This window comes from Poecilia reticulata, linkage group LG23 (assembly GCF_000633615.1).
Source record: "Poecilia reticulata strain Guanapo linkage group LG23, Guppy_female_1.0+MT, whole genome shotgun sequence".
NCBI classification, from domain to species: Eukaryota; Metazoa; Chordata; class Actinopteri; order Cyprinodontiformes; family Poeciliidae; genus Poecilia; species Poecilia reticulata.
Window position 1 is genome coordinate 9,483,234 of NC_024353.1, and position 21,990 is coordinate 9,505,223.

At 39.8% G+C, this 21,990-nt stretch overlaps 2 protein-coding genes across 3 annotated transcripts in view; one reads left to right on the forward strand and one right to left on the reverse strand.

The window, feature by feature from the left end:
- LOC103459513 (protein phosphatase 1H-like) overlaps window positions 1-21,990 on the forward strand; it is a 136,409-nt gene that overhangs the window by 96,516 nt on the left and 17,903 nt on the right. The gene's annotated exons all lie outside the window — the stretch shown is intronic.
- Window positions 4,553-20,217, reverse strand: il17rel (interleukin 17 receptor E-like). The gene is made up of 18 exons (XM_008401132.2): window positions 19,000-20,217; window positions 16,926-16,953; window positions 16,543-16,692; window positions 14,002-14,114; window positions 13,287-13,401; window positions 12,792-12,836; window positions 11,170-11,309; window positions 10,633-10,704; window positions 10,481-10,535; window positions 10,227-10,390; window positions 9,577-9,621; window positions 8,535-8,589; window positions 8,277-8,422; window positions 7,592-7,651; window positions 7,437-7,494; window positions 5,524-5,640; window positions 5,080-5,130; window positions 4,553-4,983 (listed from the first exon to the last, which is right to left on the reverse strand). Exons 1-18 carry the CDS (start codon window positions 19,114-19,116, stop codon window positions 4,874-4,876), a joined length of 1,641 nt encoding a protein of 546 aa, XP_008399354.1. The 5' UTR covers window positions 19,117-20,217; the 3' UTR covers window positions 4,553-4,873.

A 21,990-nucleotide genomic window follows, 5' to 3' on the forward strand; every position in this document is an offset into this window, starting at 1 on the left:
GACCTAAAGCTAGCTGAGGCAGAAGTTGAAGGCTGACTGTCACACATCCACACTGACTGTGCTTGAGCTGTCTTTTTGAAAAGAATGGCAGGTATACAAAACAAAATTTACAACATTTGACAAAGTTATAGGGCTGTGAATACTTTCGCAGAGTCGGATTTTCTCCAAACATGTTTGTTTGTTTTTTTTCCCCCCCTTTCCAACACTTCAATTTAGTATCAAAATGTCAGAGAGAATCAGTTTTCAAGGAATGATTTCATGAAAGTTAATTCCCACTTCAACTGTGATTAAGCGTTTTCAGAAAGCCGAGTTGAATGTCACCAACCATGCCCGGTTTGGATTACAGCCTGACCTTTTGAATCAAGAAGTCTCCTAAATATAATCTGTCTGAGAACATGACGTCGTTGGAAAGCAACACATTCTGTCCTGAGGTCATTCAGGAAATGATTAGAAATAAAGTCACTGACATCCCCAAGTGTGGGAAGCCATTTTTGCCCAAATGACACCTTGGGGAGACGCACTAATCCTTTAATTTATCATATTCTGAAGTAAAATTCCCAGCCATCAGTTTGTGACCTTAATCCAACTTTAATCACGCTTGAATCACTAGAACCAAAACGCTTAAGCAAAACCACTTTGGCATTTTAATGTGGCTTAGTCTAACTACAGGGGGAAAAAAATCTGATTGAGACGTTGCAGCCTGATATCAAACAGGCTCAAAAACTCCCCCCTGAGGCTGAAACGAAATATTTCTGGGTCAAAATTTCTCCAGAATACATACACAAGACTAACTGCGAGGGGAAATAGCTTTTTTTCTCCCACACAAGTCTGACTTGGCTTAGATGGGACTAATTACAGAATAACATCTTATTTGATGATAGTGCATTCAAATGAAAACCAGTTGTTTACCACTTCTGGAGCTTCTTCTTTCCTCTGTCAAGTTCAAACTTGAGACAGTTGAAGTTGGGTTGAAGCCGGGCCGCTCTGCGTTAATAATGTCACTGACTCAGACACGAAGGTTAGTCCTCACCATGTTCTGGTTGCTTCACCCAAGCTAGATTTAATCCAGAAACCAGCCTCTTTTCACGAATGCTCTCTCAACTTTTTGCTAAATGCGAATCAGTTCATCCTAAGTTGCATTCCTGCTCCAAAGCATCGCGGCTTGACTTGTGCTCGTGACTTTACCTTCATTTGAGTTTTGGATCGTCATTGCTTGACTTGGACTTGTCCTTTTAGATATTTGTCTCTTGACTTGCAGTCCTTGTTTAGATATTTGTGACTTTAACTTGAGCTTTACGTAGTTACATAACTTGACTTGGACCAGAGACTTTATGGTGTGATACGATTGGATTTTAAGCTCTGTAGACTCATAGATGACTTCTATTTATTGCATTTTGACTCAGACTTGAGTCCTCTGAACAATCTTGATCAGCCACAAACATTCTGAGACCGTGCTGCTAGCTTAGAAAAATCTATTTTTGTTAGCTGCATCTTCACGTGGATGTCTCCAAAATTCAGTATCTAGCGACTTTGTGCATTTAGTGAATAAAACAGCGAGTGATTAACTTTTATCAGCAACGCATTGTAGTCTAAGTAAAGGATATTCATTGATTATGAGAAATCTCTTTCCATTTATTAGAAGCTCTAGATTTGGAAAAACGACTGGAACATTCTTGCCACGTGCTGTGGATGTTTTGTTTTTTCCTGATTCTGATCAGATACATTTCTGCCATTTCCTCACAAAGTTATCCATCTGTGAAGCAAATGGCGCAGTTCTAGATAAATCTCTGTCCAGTTTTCCCTCAACACTCAGTGGAATATTTTCAAGAGGAAGTCTTCCCTGAACGCGCAGGTTTGGAAACAAATGTTGCTATGTGATCCGATGATTATTTTTAAACTAGCGTGTGTGCTTTGTGGGGCATCTCCTTATCTCATCGAGTGTACCACATACTTCTCATTAGGTGAAAATAAATCACACAAGGAAATGGGTTTTTTGTGGCCATACAGAGAGAGACTCAGACCTATTCAAACATTTTCAGTATCAGAGTTCCTTGTGTGCAGAGAGCCTGCATTGGAACACGATTGGCTGCACTGGGTGTGTGGCCGCCATCTGCCTGTCTGGATAGTGAGGCTACTGTTCGTTTACCAGGTAGCCTTATTTGCATAATGTAAACAGAACAGAAATTTTCGAGATAAAGCGCTCTAACCTTTTTCTGGATGTTGACTTTGCTTTTCCAAGAAACTTGTACAGTAAGCTTGAGCTTACTTCCTTATTTGCTCGCAGCGAGTGTCACCAGCAGCTCGTGTGCCTCTCAAAACACCCAGGATGGACACATTGTTGCCAGAAGCTTTTGCTCATTTGCCTGGTCCCACGTGAACAAAAAACGGTTAACACGTTTTTTGAAGGGGTGTGCATAAGACTGACATGACACTGTCATAAACATGACATAACACCTGTCATGAACATGAAGGAATCTTCATGTGTGTTTGACTGCTGTCATAAGGTGTCATTTGGTAAATAATGACACTTGTGTCATTATTTACCAAATGTGTATTAAAAGTCCATTAAAAACGTCATTAGTTACTGAATGACACTTCATGACAACAATCACAGCCATTCATAAAGACTTCTTCATGTTCATAAAAGGTGTTATATCATATTTATGACAGTGTGATGCACACAAATGAAGTGTTTCCGATAAACCTGACTTACAAGTAACTTTACAGCAAGAAGTAGGAGCCTGTTTTAAGTCAATAATTCCTTAATATTAACAAAAATGTAATAGTTCTGTTGGCAGATTATTTGACAATGGAACTAATACTTTTTAAAATAAATATTAAGTCTTATTATTTCAACTGTACTAAGATATTTGCACTAGAAATTAGACCAAAATACCTGGTAAGGTTTTGGGTTTTTGCAGTGATTTGCACTTTTTTAAATTATTATTATTTGCCATGTTTAGCTTATCTTTAAAGTTAAATAAAAAGTCGATACGTTTTGAGTTTTGTGTCTTATAAGCTGGAAAAACATTTGAACACCAATAGCAGTAATGTGCATACACTGCCTTTGTGGGGGAGAAGAACCCCACACTGGGTGGTCCTGGTTCTGAGTCAGTGCACTCATTTCCATCGCATCCCAGTTTTAACAGGGTTTGCAGCTTGTAGGTCATGGTTGTTTGTGCGCCAGCGTGTTTTTTTTCCCCATCTCTTCTCATCTCGATGTGTGTTTGGAAAAATAAATCAATCCACGTTAATTTTTAATGTGCTGTTTAACGGCTGTAGAAGAAAGTAAGAAAACACAGCCAAGATGCTCCTTTTGTTGCAGGCACAAAAAAAACACTGAACAGGTCCAACTTCGCGTGTGCATGTCTGTTTGGGCGTCTTTTATTAAAACTTTTCTTCAGATCCGCTGCAGGCGCAGGCAGAATAAAGTGGCGATGAAAGGAGAAGTAGATAATCTATAACATGGTGTTGTGTGCAATTTAGAACATGTTCTTCAGGAATTACTTAAGTATGGTGACAGTCATTGGGTGTTTAAACGTTTCCTCCCCTGCCAATCTACATTACTCAGTTTTTGTTTTTTGTTTTTTGTTTTTTTTGGGTGGATCTCAGCAGCATTGCATAAATCTGCTTCATGCCACTTAACAATGTTTCTAATGGCTTTCTGAGTCATCTGCTTCATGTTGTTGTTTTCCATCAATTCAGTTGCACGGGAGTTAGGTAAAGACAAAAAGGATAAAAAGGCAGGCGCAAGAGCGCAGCTCGGTAAACATGGAAACTTTTACCAGGAAACTGGAATGTTTACCTCGCAAAGGTTGTTTTTTAAGGCTATACAAAATCCATCTGCCTAAAGCAAATGGGTGGTTTGATGACCTTTTTATTCCGAGCGCAGCTGCCATAGCAACCAACCACCGTCCAAGCCGGAGAAAAGGAACGGCATGACGGCGCCGAAGAGCAAACACCTCTCCATACCTGGGTTGAACTATTTTGACAAAGCTTTGTCTGAAGTGTTGTGTGATTGGCCAGAGGTTTGTTGCCGTGTTTTATGCAGAAACGCGCTCTTGACATCTGCAGAAGATCACAGAAAACATCTGAAGAAGATGTGACCACAACTTCCTTCTTGACAAAATATAATCAACAAAGGGAGTGGCGTCAGACTATAGTGGTTGTAAAAGACCCACGAGTGAGTTCTTCCGCTAGCGTTGGCGCCTTTGTTTTGGTTGTATTCCCCCAGAATGTACTGAACACCATCTAGTTTGTTTTCCGCTTTTGGAGTGGTCTCCGGTCCGATGGCGATTAGGATGTGCGTTCAAATTGTGCCGGAGTTGACTTCAACCAAACTGAGACTTGGGTTTCCAGGCGAACTACCATTAGCTTCTTTGGTCTTCATCAGAGTTCGATTGCGCATTCACACCTGCACAAACGAAGCGTACTTTCCATGAAATTCGTTTTCATGAGATGTCAGAGAACTTGATGAATATGACCAGGTTTTTCTCCAGTTTCTTTTTCCACAAAACATCTTGTAAAAAAAACAACTAATTTGTTCGTTTTTATGCATTTTTACATTTTATTGAAAATAAACTCTTAAATAAGGACAAAAAAAAATGCATTTCTTCTTGACAGTTTTAACTTAAGACATTGGCGTTCAGTTCATTTTCACTAAAACAAACAGCGGAGCACAAAGACAGATATGTCAGAGTATAAAACAGCAGTGAGCGACAACAAGCAAGCTACCGAGCCTATTTACAGTGAAAAACGTGAAATGTTGGAAGAAGGAACACAAATGGATTCAATGGAGAACTTTGGCGTTTTTGTAACATCTGTTATACTGCACAGTGCAACCGGTGCTTCAGACCCAAGCGCCGTTCCAGGGTCAGTTCAAGAGTAAGTTGGCCTTCTCGTTGTTTCCGCTTTCCGTTTCGCTGGTTTTGAGGACCTTCCGACTGACCGGGAGCTGAGTCTGCACATCAAACACGTCGGCGCCTGCAGCAATGCGAGGGAGAGAGAAGAGTTGCGTTGTAGGCGAAGTTTGACCTTTTGAAGCCGCGCTCGTTGCACAACAAACAAATAAAGTGTTACCTGTTTTTTCGGAGAGGCAGACGGCTGCGTTTCCTTTTCTGCTGCGATACACTAAAGTACACGGGGAGAGGAAGAACAGATAAGGAAGCAGGTGAGCTGGATGAACGAACCTGTGTGCATGTCATAATGAGCGCTGACCTAAATAGAGGCGATTTTAAGTCGTCTGTCAACCCACCCATTTTTAAAAAGGAAGCCAATTATGTGCATGCAAATATTTCACAAGGTTGGCAAGGAGAGCGCCGGCGTACACAAACAACAACGGCTCTGAACTCTGACGCAGAGTTTTTGTACATTCATTGTGACCAAGCAGAAAAAAATAAATAAAGATTAATGGCTTTACAAGGTTGCAAATTTGGAGCTGAGCCCAAACCAATGCAGCGCCCCTACTGCAATGTGTCAGCAGAACTGATTACACAAACGGCAACATTTGTTCTACGCGTTTACCTCGAAGCAGTAACCAGAACACCAGAGTGATGATGATGATGCCAGAGAGGCAAGCGGCAGCTGGTAGAATAATCTGCGTCAAGTCGTAAGGAGGAGCCGGGGAAGACGATTTGGACACTGGAACGAGAAATTGAGCTTGATATGACACGTGGGTTTTTTTTTTATCTTTTTGAAATTAGACTAGCTTTTATGTCTATTTGTGACTTAAATCATGCAGCTTACTTTTTGGTTTTCACACAGAAAAGATATGCAGTGTTCCCCCTTTAAAGCCCAAATCTGTGTGTGTGTGAGGATCTACATCCTGGTTGTAATGACAAAGGAAATGAATCTGGACGAATGAAAATGCAGCTAAGTTTTGTATTTTCTAACTTCGCTGCCTCACCACGGTGGAGATTAGCTGAAGCAACAGGACGCTGCTTCTTTCTTTCTTTCTTTCTTTCTTTCTTTCTTTCTTTCTTTCTTTCTTTCTTTCTTTCTTTCTTTCTTTCTTTCTTTCTTTCTTTCTTTCTTTCNTTTCTTTCTTTCTTTCTTTCTTTCTTTCTTTCTTTCTTTCTTTCTTTCTTTCTTTCTTTCTTTCTTTCTTTCTTTCTTTCTTTCTTTCTTTCTTTTTTTTTTACACAAGTGAGATTCTGTCAGCAAAGAGGCAAAAACGGAATTAGGATTTTATTAAAGAGTGCCAATTATATTTTGTGAAATTTGTTTAAAATCTGGAAGAAGTTGATGACGTACATCATTTTTATACTTAATTCATCCACCAACACACCTGTCTACGTCTTCGTCCATCCAGCAATTTTCCTTCTTTCCTTGCTTACTTTCTTACTTCCTGTCTTTGGTTTTGAAAATCCCACATTTACAGCCTGTGTGCTGCAGAACATGATATAATATCAGTGTTTCCCCCAGTGTATCATAAGCCTGGCGGGCCACCAGGCTTTACTTGGGCCCCCACCAGGCTACACATTGCTTATTTATTTCAGTTTTTTTTATGTTTGCATTTTTTAAGACTTTATAGTTGATATTCAAACGTTAATCTTCCAATAACATAATTATCAAGTGATATTTTCACATTTCCTTCAGTCACGTGAAAGTTTCCTTTCACGGCAGACTGCTGGATGAATGATTCTCCTAGCAACCCAACCACTGGGCTTCCTAAAATAATGGCCTAAGCCTTTTGTTTGTTTGTTTGTTTGTTTGTTTGTTTGTTTGTTTGTTTGTTTGTTTGTTTTAGTAAGTTAGTTTTGGGGGGACAAAACAAAACATAAAACCCTATGACTTTATTACCAAAAATGATTTAGACAAAAAAAATAAAAATGAAAACCCAGTTTTGTTGTAAGCAGAGAGAACAAGAGAAGATCAAGCTGACAAAAGTTGCAAATGTTTCATAGTGATATAATCAACAAGCTAATTAGTGCATGATGTCACGATCCGTGTTTTGAATTTTGACACTGAACAAATGAGAACTAGCTGTGTAGGGAATAAGCTTTGAGGAACTTCTTCCTGAGGTTACACTACTGGCCATAATGCCAATAAACTCTTGCATATTTTTTTAATTCTTGCAAGAAGACACTATCAGTGCACATTCTGCTCTTTACAACTACAAAGCGAAGAAGAATATCAAAACAAGATGTCCCATCGGTACCTTCGGGTAAAGTACGTCCTGCTTTTATTTAGTCAAAAGCAACAAAAGAAAAATTATTTGGAGGCTCATGCTTTTGTAATTGCTCTCAAAAAAACATCAACATCAGTAGATCAGATGGAAATTAATGCCTGAAAAATAAGTTCTGGGAACAATTTGCATGTCAAACTGGAGCGTTTCCTCATATTCAAAAAAAAAAAAAAGAGAAAATCCAGCCGTGAATAGAGATGGACAGGTTCTTTGAAAGTCTGAGACAGGCAGTAACAAAAGGCGTACTTACTGCAGCTCTTGGTGCAGTGAACGACTGTGGCGGCATACTTCACGTCAACCCTCTTCACCTGTACAAATACAAAAGGAGCATTCAGCGCCGTCGCCTCACTGAATGCGTAGAAGACAGCCGTTGGTTTTTAAGAATCTTTAGGAGCGTGAACGTACCTGTTGACAAAAGTTGCACTCTTTTCCCCGTAGCTGTAATTCAACAGGTTTCTGTTTTTCCTAAAGACAAGAAAACAGCAAAAACGTTACAATCAGACCCTGTAGCAGCTTTAAAGGCTCCCATAATTGTTGTTTTTTAATTTTTTTTATTTCCTTTTTATGTCGGACTTTGGGGTTGTTTGTGTTGCTTTAGCTCTCTGCTGGAAGATCTGGGGATGCTAAAATCTATCTTCTCTCCTTATACAGATCAAAACAAGACTTCCCAGATCAACATCTAAACTACACATTTCCTTATTGTTATGATTAAACTTTACACCTATCTCCTGGAAGTGAGGTCAAAAGCCTAGAAGTAATGACATGATAATTACCCATGCCAGTGTTCTGCATGGATACAAGATATAATTTTACGCTTCGTGGAACAACTTCCTGCTTATTCTACGTGGCTGACATGTTGACAGAAACTCATCGTAACACAATCTTGGAAGTGTAATTAGTTTTATGGATCTGTTGATAACGGAGACACTTGAGAGGAAATCTATTGCTTCCTAGCAACATACGTAGGACACTTGGAGCAACACAAAAACATTGACTTGCAGGAAAGACAAGTCCAAGCAAGTTTAGTAAAAAACACAAAACAAAAAGAACGAGACAATAGGTCATTAAATTCATATAACTTTATACTTACGACGTCTACAAGTATCATGTAGGTCGTCGGGTCTGCTGGTGATTCTGCAGACGTCCCCCACGGTCCCACGGAGAACTTCGCCGTAACTCGTGACAAAATCTGCAGTTCTTCATAACCGTGTTGGCTCGACACAATCACGTCCCAGACTAGACAAAAAAGAAAAAGGTTACAGTGAGTTCCTAAAATGCGTCCTAATGCAGAAGTCCACTCGGAAACATTTTCATTTTCATCAGCATCGTGATGTAGAACAAAACGCACCTTTGATGCCGTCAGCAAAAGGGCATCGGATCCAGGACTGAGAGCCTACCGTAAACTGATAGATTTGAAATGTTAAAAACATTTAACAGGAAAAAGTCTTAAAATATTTCTGCTACACATGGATAACATTTGAAAGGAAATGACACCGTTTCTGCTTTGTGTTTTCGGCTAAGTGTTGCAGCTAATTGCAGACAGAATTCTGGACAAGTTGAATAGTTTCCTGCATGTGTGTGTCATTTAATATGATATTCTGAAAATATTTCAGACATTTGTAACTACATGAAACATTTGGAGTCGATTGCTTTGGAATGCTGAGAAAAATCTCCCTTTTGTGGTTTATTGATGATGAATTCCCAGATAGCTTTGGCTCCAGTTCACTTAGATTTTCCTAGACATTTCCAAAACTCAGGCTAATCCCTTGTGGTTTTATTCAGAGATACTAACAAAGTTCTGAAAACAGGCTCTTGTCAGCTGAAAGCTGCCTTGTACTACAGCTCTGTATTGAGTATCTCATGCTTCCTCTCACTAATAAATTCCTGATATTCTCAAGAAGCTTCATACCCTTATGGAAGCAATTTGACTGTTTTCAGGAAAGAACCATAACTTAATTGTTCCAGTTTTGTACAGTTTCTAGTTTCAAAGTTTCCAACTCCATCCACCAGTAGAGCTAAAGATAAAAGGGCATTTAGCCACCGTCTGGAGAAATTCGGATGCGGGCTGGAGGTGTTGGTTAGTCGATGAAGTCGGGATAAATTTGAATGATAAATAACTAAACCTGAATCTCAAAGACTGGGTTACATTTGGTAAGCCCAAATGACTCAAACAAGGCCTGACTTTAAACACATTTGTTTAGGCTAAACTTTGCTAGCTTGATAAGTTTTTAACATTTTATTCCATATTTGCCTGGGCCAAATAAAGAGAAGGACTTGCTAACTAAACAAGCTGAAAGATGCCCATGTACATATTGACTTAACAGGAATTCCAACAATGATGTCATTTATTTATGTTGTGTAAAAACGCCTGAAGAGATAGAAATCCTTACCTTCATGCACAGTTGAGGGTGGGGATCCACTTTAGCAAATGTGATCTGAAAAACATTGGTGAACACAAAGGTCATTTACCTTAAGTTTCATCTTAGATAAGTAGTTTTTTTTACTCACATTTCCAACAGGACTTTTTGCTTCATCGGCTATTTTTATAGCAAATACAGAATGTGGAACTCAAATGACACGCCTGGGGCTTTAGGTTAAAGAAGATTTGTTCTCCGGCTTTCCTGTGGCTATACACTTATGTTACAGTGTTTACAGCGTTTGCAGGTTGAAAGTGAACATCGGGACAAACTCATTACTTTATAAGATACCTCATAAAGTGCAAAGTGACGCAGTTTACTTCAACATGTAAACAGTTCTTGTTGAAAGCCGCTCGGTTTGAGAAATCCAGAACGCTTGGCAAGAGGGAAACTGTTTACAGTGTAGTGTGCATGTTGACATCATGGCTCATTTTTGCATTAGCGAACCAGTATTCCTCTAACAAAACCAGGCTACGTCCACATTCCTGACCCTTACTGTTACCCGTTTGAAGAGAAGCCGTCACAAACTCGTCATTGATAAGAAAACCGTCATTCTGGAAGTTTTAACCCTCTCAGGATATGTCCGTCACGTTTAATTCAATGCAACGGCGTGTATCTTATACCTTATGTCTGCTGACATTCTGTGATGAATCGGGCAGATCCACACAGACGCCGTCCTCTCGTTTCTCACATAAACCAGCCACAGCTGCGACGGGACAAGCTGGTTCCCATATCAATGCCTCCTCCAGTGGATCAAAGGTGATTCCAAACCACAGTTCGTCAAGACCTGCAGGGAAAACGGGTCAAGCATATAATAAGGTCTCTTGTACACAGTGACATAAGAACATATGAGTAACACTATCGTTTTTCGACTCACGGTTTCTGAATGGGCAGACCTGGACTCTCGGGGCATCCATAAAAGCTGACCAGCCCTACAAGGAATTACATAACGAGTAATAAAAGTTGGCATCCTTTCATGAAAGCGACTACTCATCAATCCAAAGGCCGGATTGCTGGTAAGGAAGTTACCTCAATACAAAGGCAAGGCAAAGGTCTGGAATACTGAAGGACGGCTGTCTTGAGGAGTTGCCCCTTTTTTATCTGAAAAGGAAGGAAATACGTCTTTGTTTTTTCTTCCCTTTAAATCCAATAAAGTAGTTTCTACCAAGCACTTCTTACGAGGGCTGTAACAGTGCAGTGATTGCGGCATTAACCTTTGTTCATTCATTAAAGTGAGTCAGAGTAATTGCATGGAAAGTGCATGAGCGATGAGTCACAAGACGACATTCAAGTAATACAGGATAGTCTAAAGTAGAACTTAAAAAAATTAAGTTACTATTTTAAATGTAGGCGTGGTAAGGTAGGTGGGAATGACTCTACATGAAAAGCAGGTTGATGGGATGCAACAGATTATCCTGCTACACATGTTGTGTTCAGGTAAGCTATCTAACAGTGAATTATGATTCTGTCAAAGTTATTAACTCTTTAGTTTGAGCATCGTGCAGTGATTTTGAGGTTTGCTGCCCTCAGTTTTGATGTTTTACAACACAAGTCATAGTTTCTAACCAGGGTGTAAGCTCCCGTGCCAGAGCAGATGAAATCCCTGAGGCAGAGACGGAGATGGTAGTCGTAACCTTGAAGCATGTCCGACACACTGACTGCCAGCTCCTTCTTTTCTGGGTTTGCAGTGTAAGACAGCTTGCCAGCTGAAAGAGACAAAACAAAACAACAATCAGAAACCGAAGCTGGCAATGAGAAAAGAAAGTGTAGGGCTGAATTCCTGAAATCTCCCTGGAATGAGGAGGAGACGGTTATTGCTCGACTGGTACCATCCACCAGCCGCCTTCTCTGCTCTAGCAATAATAAAATGTTATGCTAATGCCAAAGAAAGCATTCTACATGGTTTTTGTTGCTGTTTTGATAAGTAGGATACATGTCTGAAGTCAGATCGTTGCTCCATGTCATGTCTAATTATGAAAACATTGCACAGTGGATAGCAATGAAGAAATGACTTACTGGTTGTACGATCAGAGATAAGTCACATCTTGCTGTAATTACTTCCTGACATATAGACTCAATCACTGTCTTTGCATTTTAAGTATGTTAAGAACACTTGGTTGCACAACTGGTATTTCGTAGATGTTTACAGGCTTGTTTAAGCGGCGCCTTTAAATGTAGCAAATATCCGTTTCAGTCAAAGAAAATAAATGCAACAAGGTATTTTCTTGCTCTTTCTTTGATGTAATTTTCTTGTCTTTGGAGTTTTCCTCAATACCCGGCCTTGTCTCTGGTCGTTATTCAACTCCACAGTTAGTCATACTTCCCCATATTCCGCATAAGATCCCATCTCCTTTGCCACTTTGTCATCACACAAAGTGATGATTTTGTTCCTCAACATGGCAAAATCTGGAAACATCCAGAGGTCAAACTTGCATACTCTGCTTACTGTTTGGGATTTTCCAAGTCCTTGCTTTCTGCAGAGCCTTCATACTTGTTTTGTTAAGAGAAGCCTGCTCAACTTGTAGCCTCCCTGCCTTTGAAGTCTACATTTCAGTCTTTCAAATCTATCACCACCTATTGACCCTGACAGTGAAAGATGGCCCGTTCTTGTTTAAAGAAACACTTGCCTCCAAGGCTCCGCTGTATGGGAACAATCAAGCACTTCTTTTTCTTAGAATTGCATCTTAACACACCCTACACTTAACACGCTGTCGAGTTAGTGTCGTGTGGGGAAAATTTGTAAAGGAGGTTTTCTCTTTTGAGATGTTGTGGATTACCAACAATGTGGTCCACAAAGGATGCATCAAAAGATGAATCACTCCTCCTGGGTCGGGAGTATTTCTTCAAGTATCTTGAGGTCACTGACTGCAGTAATCTGGGCTCTGCTCCTGTCTGTCATGGCAAAACAAGATAAGAAACTCTTGATTCACCATCCTGTCTCTATTCCAACCCTCAACTTTTCCAAGAAGATATGGATCTTGAGCAAAAGAAGGCAGCCCCTGATATGGTTTGATGAAATGATTGGATTGTATGTTGGATTCAGCCTTAGAGAATGAGTGAAGTGGTTTTGAACTTGGTGGAGAGTTGAAAGCAGACCAAGAACTCTCCAGATGAACTATTCATGTCCCTTATGGCTTGGAAATGCCTAATCTTCTATAGACTCAGAGAAAATCAGGATATGTACTCACTGATGCATTCAGGAACATTTTTTCTCAAATCTTCATGCGAGCATTCTGTGGAAAAAGAAAAACAAAGGTATCAGATGAGAGCGGAAGAGAGGGTGCAACATGTAAAACAACTCTTCCATGGTAGTGTTTCGTGGTTTACTCTATCAGGACAATCTCAAACCCTTCTGAAGAACACCATTTCGCAAATGACTCGATACTAAACAATGTGGAGTATTCAGCATACTCAGTTAACACCCATACCAAAATAAGATTACAAAAAGGTTGCAAAAAAAGGCACCAAAGTGGGCATTGCTCAGTTGGTTGTGATGGTTTTGGCTAACTTATATTTATCCCTGTTAATTTTTGCAAATTAGTTACGTTCTGTCATGGTTACCAATTTACCAACTCTTAGTGTGCTATTTCCTGTGTCCGTTTGCGGCATAAAGGAAATACTTGCAACCTCATTTACCTGTTTTAATGAAATGTAATCTGCAGTTCTTGGGTTTTTTTTCTTACCAGGGGTATGGTACTTGCTAGTCCAAGTTATGCCACAGTAACTCGGGACTGTTTTCACCGTTACTTCTAGGTGCTGGCTTGGAAACACTTCAGTGTAATCATTCTCAACTGTCACCTACAGGCAAAAGATGGGGGGGGGGGAATAAATAAATAAACTCTGGTTATGACATGCATGTCACACTTCAGTGACTTCACCATCTTTTGAATACAGCTAAAGGCATCTCATGCAAATGCGAAACATCAATGCAAAATAGAAATTTGAGTCAGTCTTCTGGCATTAAACGAGCAACGAGATACGAACCCTTCACAAAATACATTTAACGCTAAACTTGTCTTGCATATAAAACTTTGCTGAAGAGAAACTGTCCACCACTGCACTTAACGATGGAGACAAGGTGCTTTTTTTACATGCTGAGCTTTTGATTCACACCCATCTGACTCAGCTTTTTTGCAGGAAAAATGTTTGATTTATATGACGAAAGCACACAAAATTCCAATTATTTTTTTACTTTTGTGATGGTAGGGCAGTAACTAAGGAGTTCCAGTGAGGCTAATGTGAAAAATGTACTTAAACGTTGGCTTTTTCAATGATTTTCTGTAACATCATACTGCTGTAATGAAGCAATGATATATCGTAAGGCTTTTTTTTTTTTGGAGCATGGTGTATGTTATTAAAAATGTACTGCGGAGTAGCATAAATGTCTGCAAACATTACCGGCAGTCCAGACATTGATCTCCTCGATGCTTTGGTGAATTGCACGATATGGCATTTTGCCATCATCCCAGCGCTGCTGGTGCAAATGGAAACGCCACTGACGGAGTCTGGATCTAAATCCAAGAAGGAAACAAGTCAGTGAAAAATAACTCGGCTATGAAACAGAAAATGCTCACTAGTCAGCGAACTGTTGAAAACTATTAAGACTTGGCAAGCGCTTTTTTGATAAGTGACTGGATGACTGGACTGCAGACTCAGTCACACCTGAGGGATTTTCCCTCTTCCGTCCAAACAGGGAAGAACTTTGCAGGATGTCTCTTACACAAACAAGGATGTAATGCATATGTTCGCATGTGCCCTTTTTAATAAAAAAAAAAAAGGAAGAAGAATCTGACCTTATTGTTTACACTATTAGTGCTGCCAGAAACATGAAATGTCAATTTGGCCTGTTTTGTCCCGCAAAGGCCATTTTTATTGGAGCGCGACGGGTTTCGCGGGGGAGACTTCCTTCACTGCCCTGCATCCAAATATGTTCATAACGTGACTAATCTCCAGGCTTGCCTGACTGCAGCCTATCAGTTACTCTTACAACTTCCTCCTCAGGTTACATAAGAAGAGAAAAGCCTATTCTGGGTACAAAGGGCATATGCTCACTCAATGGTGTGCGTTGGCAGCTGAATCTGGTGCTGCATAGAAACTCTGCATTATTTTAAAAGTCCATCATCACAGCTGGTGATAGATATTCCACCAAACCTTCCTCTTTGCTTAGGTTGAATAAAAATTAAAAACAAGACATGGCAGTTGAGTTGGTTGGCATCAGGATCTGATTAGACGTATTAATGTCAACAGCTATTTAATTATTTCTTCTTTTTTTTTTGCTCCAATGACTGCAACTATATTAGTAACACTATTATCTACTAATAATGCTGATTATAAGAAGAAAAAAAATACTGATGAGAGAAGAGGGTTGTTTATTTTTGCTAGATGGAAAATAGTCTCGCGTATTTCAATTTGACTGGCCGCACCTGGGCCTGATTGCAGCCAGAAATCACTTAAAAGAACCTGTCAGACAGCAGGAAGTAGGCAAAAATGTCTCAAAAAGCCATAAAGAAATTCAAGAACATGGCGCTACCATGGCTGGATTATGCTAGCTGATGACTCAGACGTTAGCGTCTTATTCAGGCGTTGGAGCGACAAGGCCCGCTTTACTTGGGAGCGTATGCAGCGTTTTATGGGGGATGTTGGAATGCTGCATATTGTCTGGAAAAAAGAAACAAACTACAAGCCACAAAGAAGAATACTTCCCCTTGCCTTCTTCGTGGTTTTTGCCAGTAGTCTTTCCATTACAGACCTGCGAAATCCGTCTATTTCGATATGGCTGGAAAAACCACCTCACCTCATCGCACACTGAAACGTGAGTTTTTTTTTAAATGGTCGTGTTTCCATTAAGCATATTTATTTTCAGAATTTCAATTTGCGCAATTCTATAGTCAATGCAAACGACTAAGTGGATCTTTGCGGCATGCGTCACATGTAGCAACATGTCAATGGAGTATGGCAGGCACGCTGACCTGACTGGGAATTTAAACGTAGCCCAAGGGGCTTAATAAAAACTAGCTTGTTTGTTGCCGCTTCTCTGAGACCCAGCTCTAATTTGTCTCCTACATGAAGGTAAAATCTGTGGCAAATGTTACCTAAGGCAACTTTACGTCAGGCCATTTATGGCCTCCTGGTTTTGCTTAAATGTCAACAGGAACTGACACTCGGGATAGAGCAAATAAAGCGAAGAGTTTTCACCATATTTAACTTTTATGGCTTACCAGGAATTGCATTAAATTAGCATTTCCTGTTTTCTTTTTATTACTTATCTTTCGCCTTCTGCTTGATCTACATACCGACCTACATTTCAAGGGGGACGGAAACAAAGATCGGACGACAACGTTGCAGCTATAGTTTCTTTGCGTTACCGTTTGTTAATTAAATTGTTTTCCCTTTGTTTAGGTCTATTTTTATGTTCCGTCGCTTGGCCTGTCTCTCAGCGCAGCTGTTTTCTATCTCCTCATGTCTTCTGCATACACACCCTTCATCCTCATCAGACTTTCCCCCATGTTACCTGTGTTCATCTGGTTTTCCCTCTCATTGAGCACTTCTGAAAGAGTTTTGCTGAAGCTATTCCTTAATTTGGTTATCGCGAGACTCCCGCTTCCCTGTGTGCATTCTGGTCTGATCCCTCCAACTCACATGACTATGCTTTATAGGTCTGGCTGTATGTTTGGGGTTTGTTGTGGATGAAAGAAATGACTGTGCTGCTTCTTTTTTCCGTTGCTTCCCACTCAAAAGTGTCGATTGTTCCCAAAATGCGCTAAACAACACGGTTTGTCTGACCAGGTAAATTGAGTCAACGTTGCAAAACGCCGGAAATGTCAAAGGACAAAAACATCTCTGAGGCGTTGTGCGCAGCTTACTTTGAAGCCACGTTAAAGCTTGGCACCGCTGTATAGGCAAGGTTAAAGTCAACGTAAAGTCGTCGGCGCTACCTACCCATAAGCTGCACAACCGTGTGGATTTTCAGGTGGAGTCTGCACTTTTGCTTGTCCTCACACTTCATGACCGTGGAGATGTTCACGTTGTGGATCAGGCTGGTGATGTTGAGGCCCTCAGCTGGGTCGTGACACGCAGGCGCGAACCAATCTGTTGAAACCAGAGACGAGGACGTTGAGTCGGATGCTTTGGAGGAGATATTTGGGATACGAGTGAAACTTGTGTGATGTTACAATCCTAGTAAAATGACTCAGATCATTTTGTACTCTGGATGAATCAGAGTACAAAAGAACCACAGTCTTTTGTTGCTCAACAAGTTGATGTCTCTGGAGGTGTTGTGCAGAAACGTTTACGATGCTTGTGCACGCGTCATTCACACTCACAATCTGGACGGGTCCTGCAGCTGAGTCCCTGCGGAGGAAAAAGAAAAAAGAAAAGAAAGGGAGGCGGTCAGGTGAGATACTTTGTCATTATTATTGCGAGCAGTAGTGCCTCTGTTTTCCAATCCTGAACTGTAACCAAGCAAACAAAAACAGTGACCTGCAGAAGGGTTTTTCCGCATCCTCATTCCTTTAAGGTGCGGGCACGTGCATAGCTTTTGTCAACCCTAACCAGGAAGATGCTTATTTTTAATGTTTGTAATTGTGGCCGGGTCCCTCCCTCTGCTTTTGTTCTTTTTCTGTGACAGACGGCTTTTGATGACTAACGGGCTAAATCAGTGAGTAGTACTGAGGACCTACAATAAATAAGAAAACACCTTCTTATTGGTCGGACTGGTCATCCCACTTCCCTGGGATGACCAGTCCCGTCATCCCACGGAAGTGACCGGACTGGAAATGTTTCCTTTGGCCCCAGATGTTTTGACAGACTGTGTTTATTGACTGGAGCAAAATGTGATCAACTCGACTCATGTGTGACATGTCGGCTAAATCAACAGAGACATGAATCCTTTTGACCTCTGGAAAGTCTGACTCTTAGTGAAGTCACCCCATTGACGATTTATGTCTTCATTTCATACGTAGATATTCCCAGTTTTGGTCTCCTATTTTGGGCCTGAAACCTTTTTACTTTTTTTTGTTTTTGCATGCACCTAAACCGTTAGATAACAGTTTCTCCCTCTCGGTGGCTAAGCAGTTTTATTAATTATGCAGATTGATTTGTTTAACTTCTGGTCTCTCTCTGGGTGAGTCTAGTCCCATAAAATGTGACAGATTATGACCTACGACAGATTATTAGATTTTTATTTATTTAAGTCATATAACCACATGATCCTATAGTAAACCAAGTGCAGATTATATACTTTAAATCAAAGTGAGTACACAGAGAACGTCACTTCTGCCAGGAAAGAATTGTCATGGAAAAGCAGTCGGCTCTAAATTACCACAAAAATGCCAAGTAAAAGGTGAATCAATGTATTATCAGGGGGGGAAAAAAACTTACAAAACCAGAAAAAGTTGCAAAATGACCAGCACTTGTGTACCAAAAATCTCCCTGGTAGGTATGAGCCCATGCATTGTCAGTACACAAAAAATGTCAGTCATGCAGAAACCCAACACTGGTGGGCGGTCAGAACAAAAAACAGATTACTTTCATTCTTTTTACATGAAAACTACAAAATTACAAAACAACGACGGGTCAAAGACAGGTCCTTTCTACAATGAAAACCACAGAGACACTAAACAACCAGCGCCTGTCTGAACTTCATTCAAATGTCCAGCAGCGGTTTACGTGAAGCAAGTCACACAGTTTGGATGGTATGAGGATGATGTCAAACTAATCGAGTTATAAAACGTTACAATGTTTGAACATTTTCTGGGAATTGTTTGCTGCATGTTTTAAGGAGACATAAACAGTGATGTCAGAAGCCCAACCTTAAGGATGCATTTCACAAGATAAAACTTGCACGGCTTATAAAAAAGTTGTTTCAGAGCGAGCTGAAGCAGCACCAGTGAACGGGAGAATGAAAAGAAGTAAACACGGTCACAGGTCAGCTGTTTCTTTTCTTCTTCTTTTTTTTTTATCTACTCGTACAGTTGAATGAAAACTCGATTTCCCTAAACACCTGGGTATGTTTTCCAGTACGCTGCCTCAGGAGAATGTCTTTGTTATCCCAAGTGACTCAGTTTTGGGGAAGTTACCTTCCAGTTAGGCTCTTTCATTATTATCCTTTTCCTTACTGTCACTTCAAAGAGCACCGAAAGGTTATCCTTACTTCATGGTGCTTACCTCAATGCTTGCCTTACAAGCTCCACAGAAAGATTTACTGAAAGTAAAGCAAACATCCCCGAAAACCAAAGCAAGCAGTATCTGTGTGACCAAAGAGGGAAGAGAAACTGCACAAGGACAAGTGTTACTGGAAATCTTTTTTTTTTTTTTTTGTCTAAGTGAACTTAACAGCAGATGGAGGCTTAATTGTAGCTAGTTAACAGGTGATAGTAATTGAGAGTAAAGCTTTACCTGAGAACACCTGGTCTGACATCTCTTGATTCTCTCCAGTTGAGGGATTTCTGCTGCAGCTCCATTCAAGCAGCAGCAGCAGCAGAAGGAAATCAGCAAAGCAATCCAGTGGATCATATTTTTTCAGACTTGAGTTGCTGCTCCTTTTTTAAACGTGCTGTCAAGCCAGGATCCACAGCTGGACGAGGTCTGCGAGGCAGCAGGATGGGGATGATATATGTGCTTGGAGCGTGGGGTAAGCATATGAAGAAGTGGCAGCTAGGAGGCGGGGCTCGACTGCTTTACATCCTCTAACCTTTAATCATTAAGTTGTAAATGTGTTGTAACTCAGGAATTGTGCTATTGGCTATCTGGAGAAAGTTGTCAGTTTTAACAAAGATGACAAGTTGTACCTCACTTTAGCCTACACAAATGTGTTGGTTGCTTTTTACCCAGACTTTGAGCAAATGTTTCTAGAAACTGGGTAAGCTAGTCTGACCCACATATTGGATCAGAAATCGCACCCAGTCTTGGGAAAATAGTCAAATGATGCTCTGTAATGATCTTAATGTCAGATGGTTTTGCTAAGAACTTTAGCTAACAGTTAACAAAACGGGTTTCATCGCTACGAGAGACGATAACAGTTTTCCTGCTAAGATGTTGGTAAGTACAAATGCTAGCTATCGTTAGCATTCACACTTTGACCAAAGGGGGGAATAATTTGCAGTAAAATAACAGCTGGGTTATTTATTTTTTGTTTATTTTAATCCAAAACCTGGGTTTATGTTGTCAGGATAGATGCTAGCATGTTTTAATAAAATTTGCTGTCAAAAGTTGGAACTTGGTTTTTGGTAAAATTGTCAAATTAAATATAGCAAAGTCAATGTCAGCCGGTTGTGTGGATAACGTTAACGCACAACAAAAGACAAATTTGTTTACGAATTCAAAAAGGCTTTTTTCATCCCACAGTGAAATTAAAAGTGGAGAAATAGCCTTTTATTTGCAGAAGGGTTAGCCTGACCTTGTGTTAGCTACATTAAACCAGAAAAATTGATGGTTTATTACTTCAAATATAAGGTAAGTTGACAGTTTTAAACAAACATTGGGTCAAAAATTGTAACCCAGTTGTGTTTAATAATAACAAAAAAAAAACATAATCATGTTAATATTTGGCTGTGTTGATGACTTTGTCAGTATGAAGTCAATTTCTTTGACACTGTTTGAATAAACTTACAAATAATTTGATTTATCCTAAATATTACTACTATAGTAAGCTATATGAGGGCTTTAATTTTCAACCCTCTTTCATTAGCTTAATGTTAGAAGTCATTTTAATATTTAGGTTTAGAACAATAACTTACTTTTGTTTTTATATATATATATATATATATATATATATATATATGGCAATTACCTCACAAAAAAGGATGCAATAAAATTTTTGTCAGAGACAAAATGTTCAGATACGATGAGGTCATTGTTGCAAACTTTCCCAAAGAAACAGGGCAAAGCAGTCGCTGTCACATATTCCCTGTATACTGCCTTCAGGTTAAAAAGACATCTCAGAATTTGTTTTGGTTTCCGTCAAAAGATCATTTTTCAAACCACATGTAACCTTTTCATCTTTTAGTCAGAGCTGATACCTCTGGCAACTCCCTATGAATGTCAAGAAATCCGCTTCCTCTTCTGCTCGACGCTCTTCTACTATCTGAGATATGGGGAAAAAATGCTCAAACTACTTCATAGGCTTCCTTTGAAGAGTTGGTAAGTTAATTATCCTCTAAATAATTAGTAAAACTACAAGCCAGACTATTCTGTTCAATCAAAGTCACTTTAGATAGATTCTCACCTAAAATGGAGCATTTTGTGAACAACCTTTGAATCAATACTTGACAGAGACAAAATCTGATCTCCCTAAAAAAATCAAAACTTGATTATACCCATATTTCTAATGATATTTTATTATTGATTCATCAAATACCTCCTTGAAATGTAAAAGTACATGAAAGGGGCCATCGTATTCACTTTTGCATACCTATCTTCTCTGTTTTCACCTGTCATTATGATGTCATCAACTCAAACAGTAATCACATGTAATTTTTGATTATCGCCAAAAATATCCAACATTTCCCCTTGAATAAATCTTTAAATTACCGTATTGGGCGTCGCACCACTTTATGTCCTCGCTATAACTCTTTTAAAAATGCTTGTGTCTTTAAAGAACTTCCTGGTGTCCTCCTTCCTTGATGGGTACAATACATCAATACATCATGTCCCAACTCTCTCACAAAACCTGTATGTTCCCGCACTTGAGAAAGGAACCACCACAAGATGACATGACCCTCACACGAACCTGATGCTGGGAAGGAAATGTGACACATTGCACCCAACACTTTCAGGGTAATCAAAGATTATTAAACAGTCATGTTATCAGTTTATGGAAAAAAAATATGGATCACGATGAATACCTGTGGGAGCAGAAGCTGTTGTTTGTGTTTAAAATTTAGCCTAAGATCATAAATGGATACCAAGCTTCCTCCACAAGCTTCACTAGAACTGATTATCTAGATTGCTACATTCTCGCCATTTCATTACCCAGAGGGTGGGGAAAAAAAAAAAAAACAATGACAAAAGACGCAATCCAGTCACATGTGGCTCTAATAATAGTGAAGACAATGATGTCAAAGTCGTGGAAGATGAAAGCCCACGCAAGACACGCCTGGCAATTTTTCCAAACATGATTAAATGGACAAAACAAAACAAAAAATAAAACTTTGTTCATTTGGCTCAGAGCCAGATACTTGAGATAAATTGTTGAGACAACATAGCAGACGGACTCGAGCGTTGAGGGAAGACCTCTTTATTGTAGTGTTTCGCAGAAGAGTTTGAAGCATTTCCTGAAAACACGCTGTGAAAACCCCTAGACTGTCCCTGACAGGTTAATGTTGAATTTCCCTCTGCACCTTGATGTTAGAGCGCACTCTAAAGGAATTAGAGTGTACTGCAGAAAGT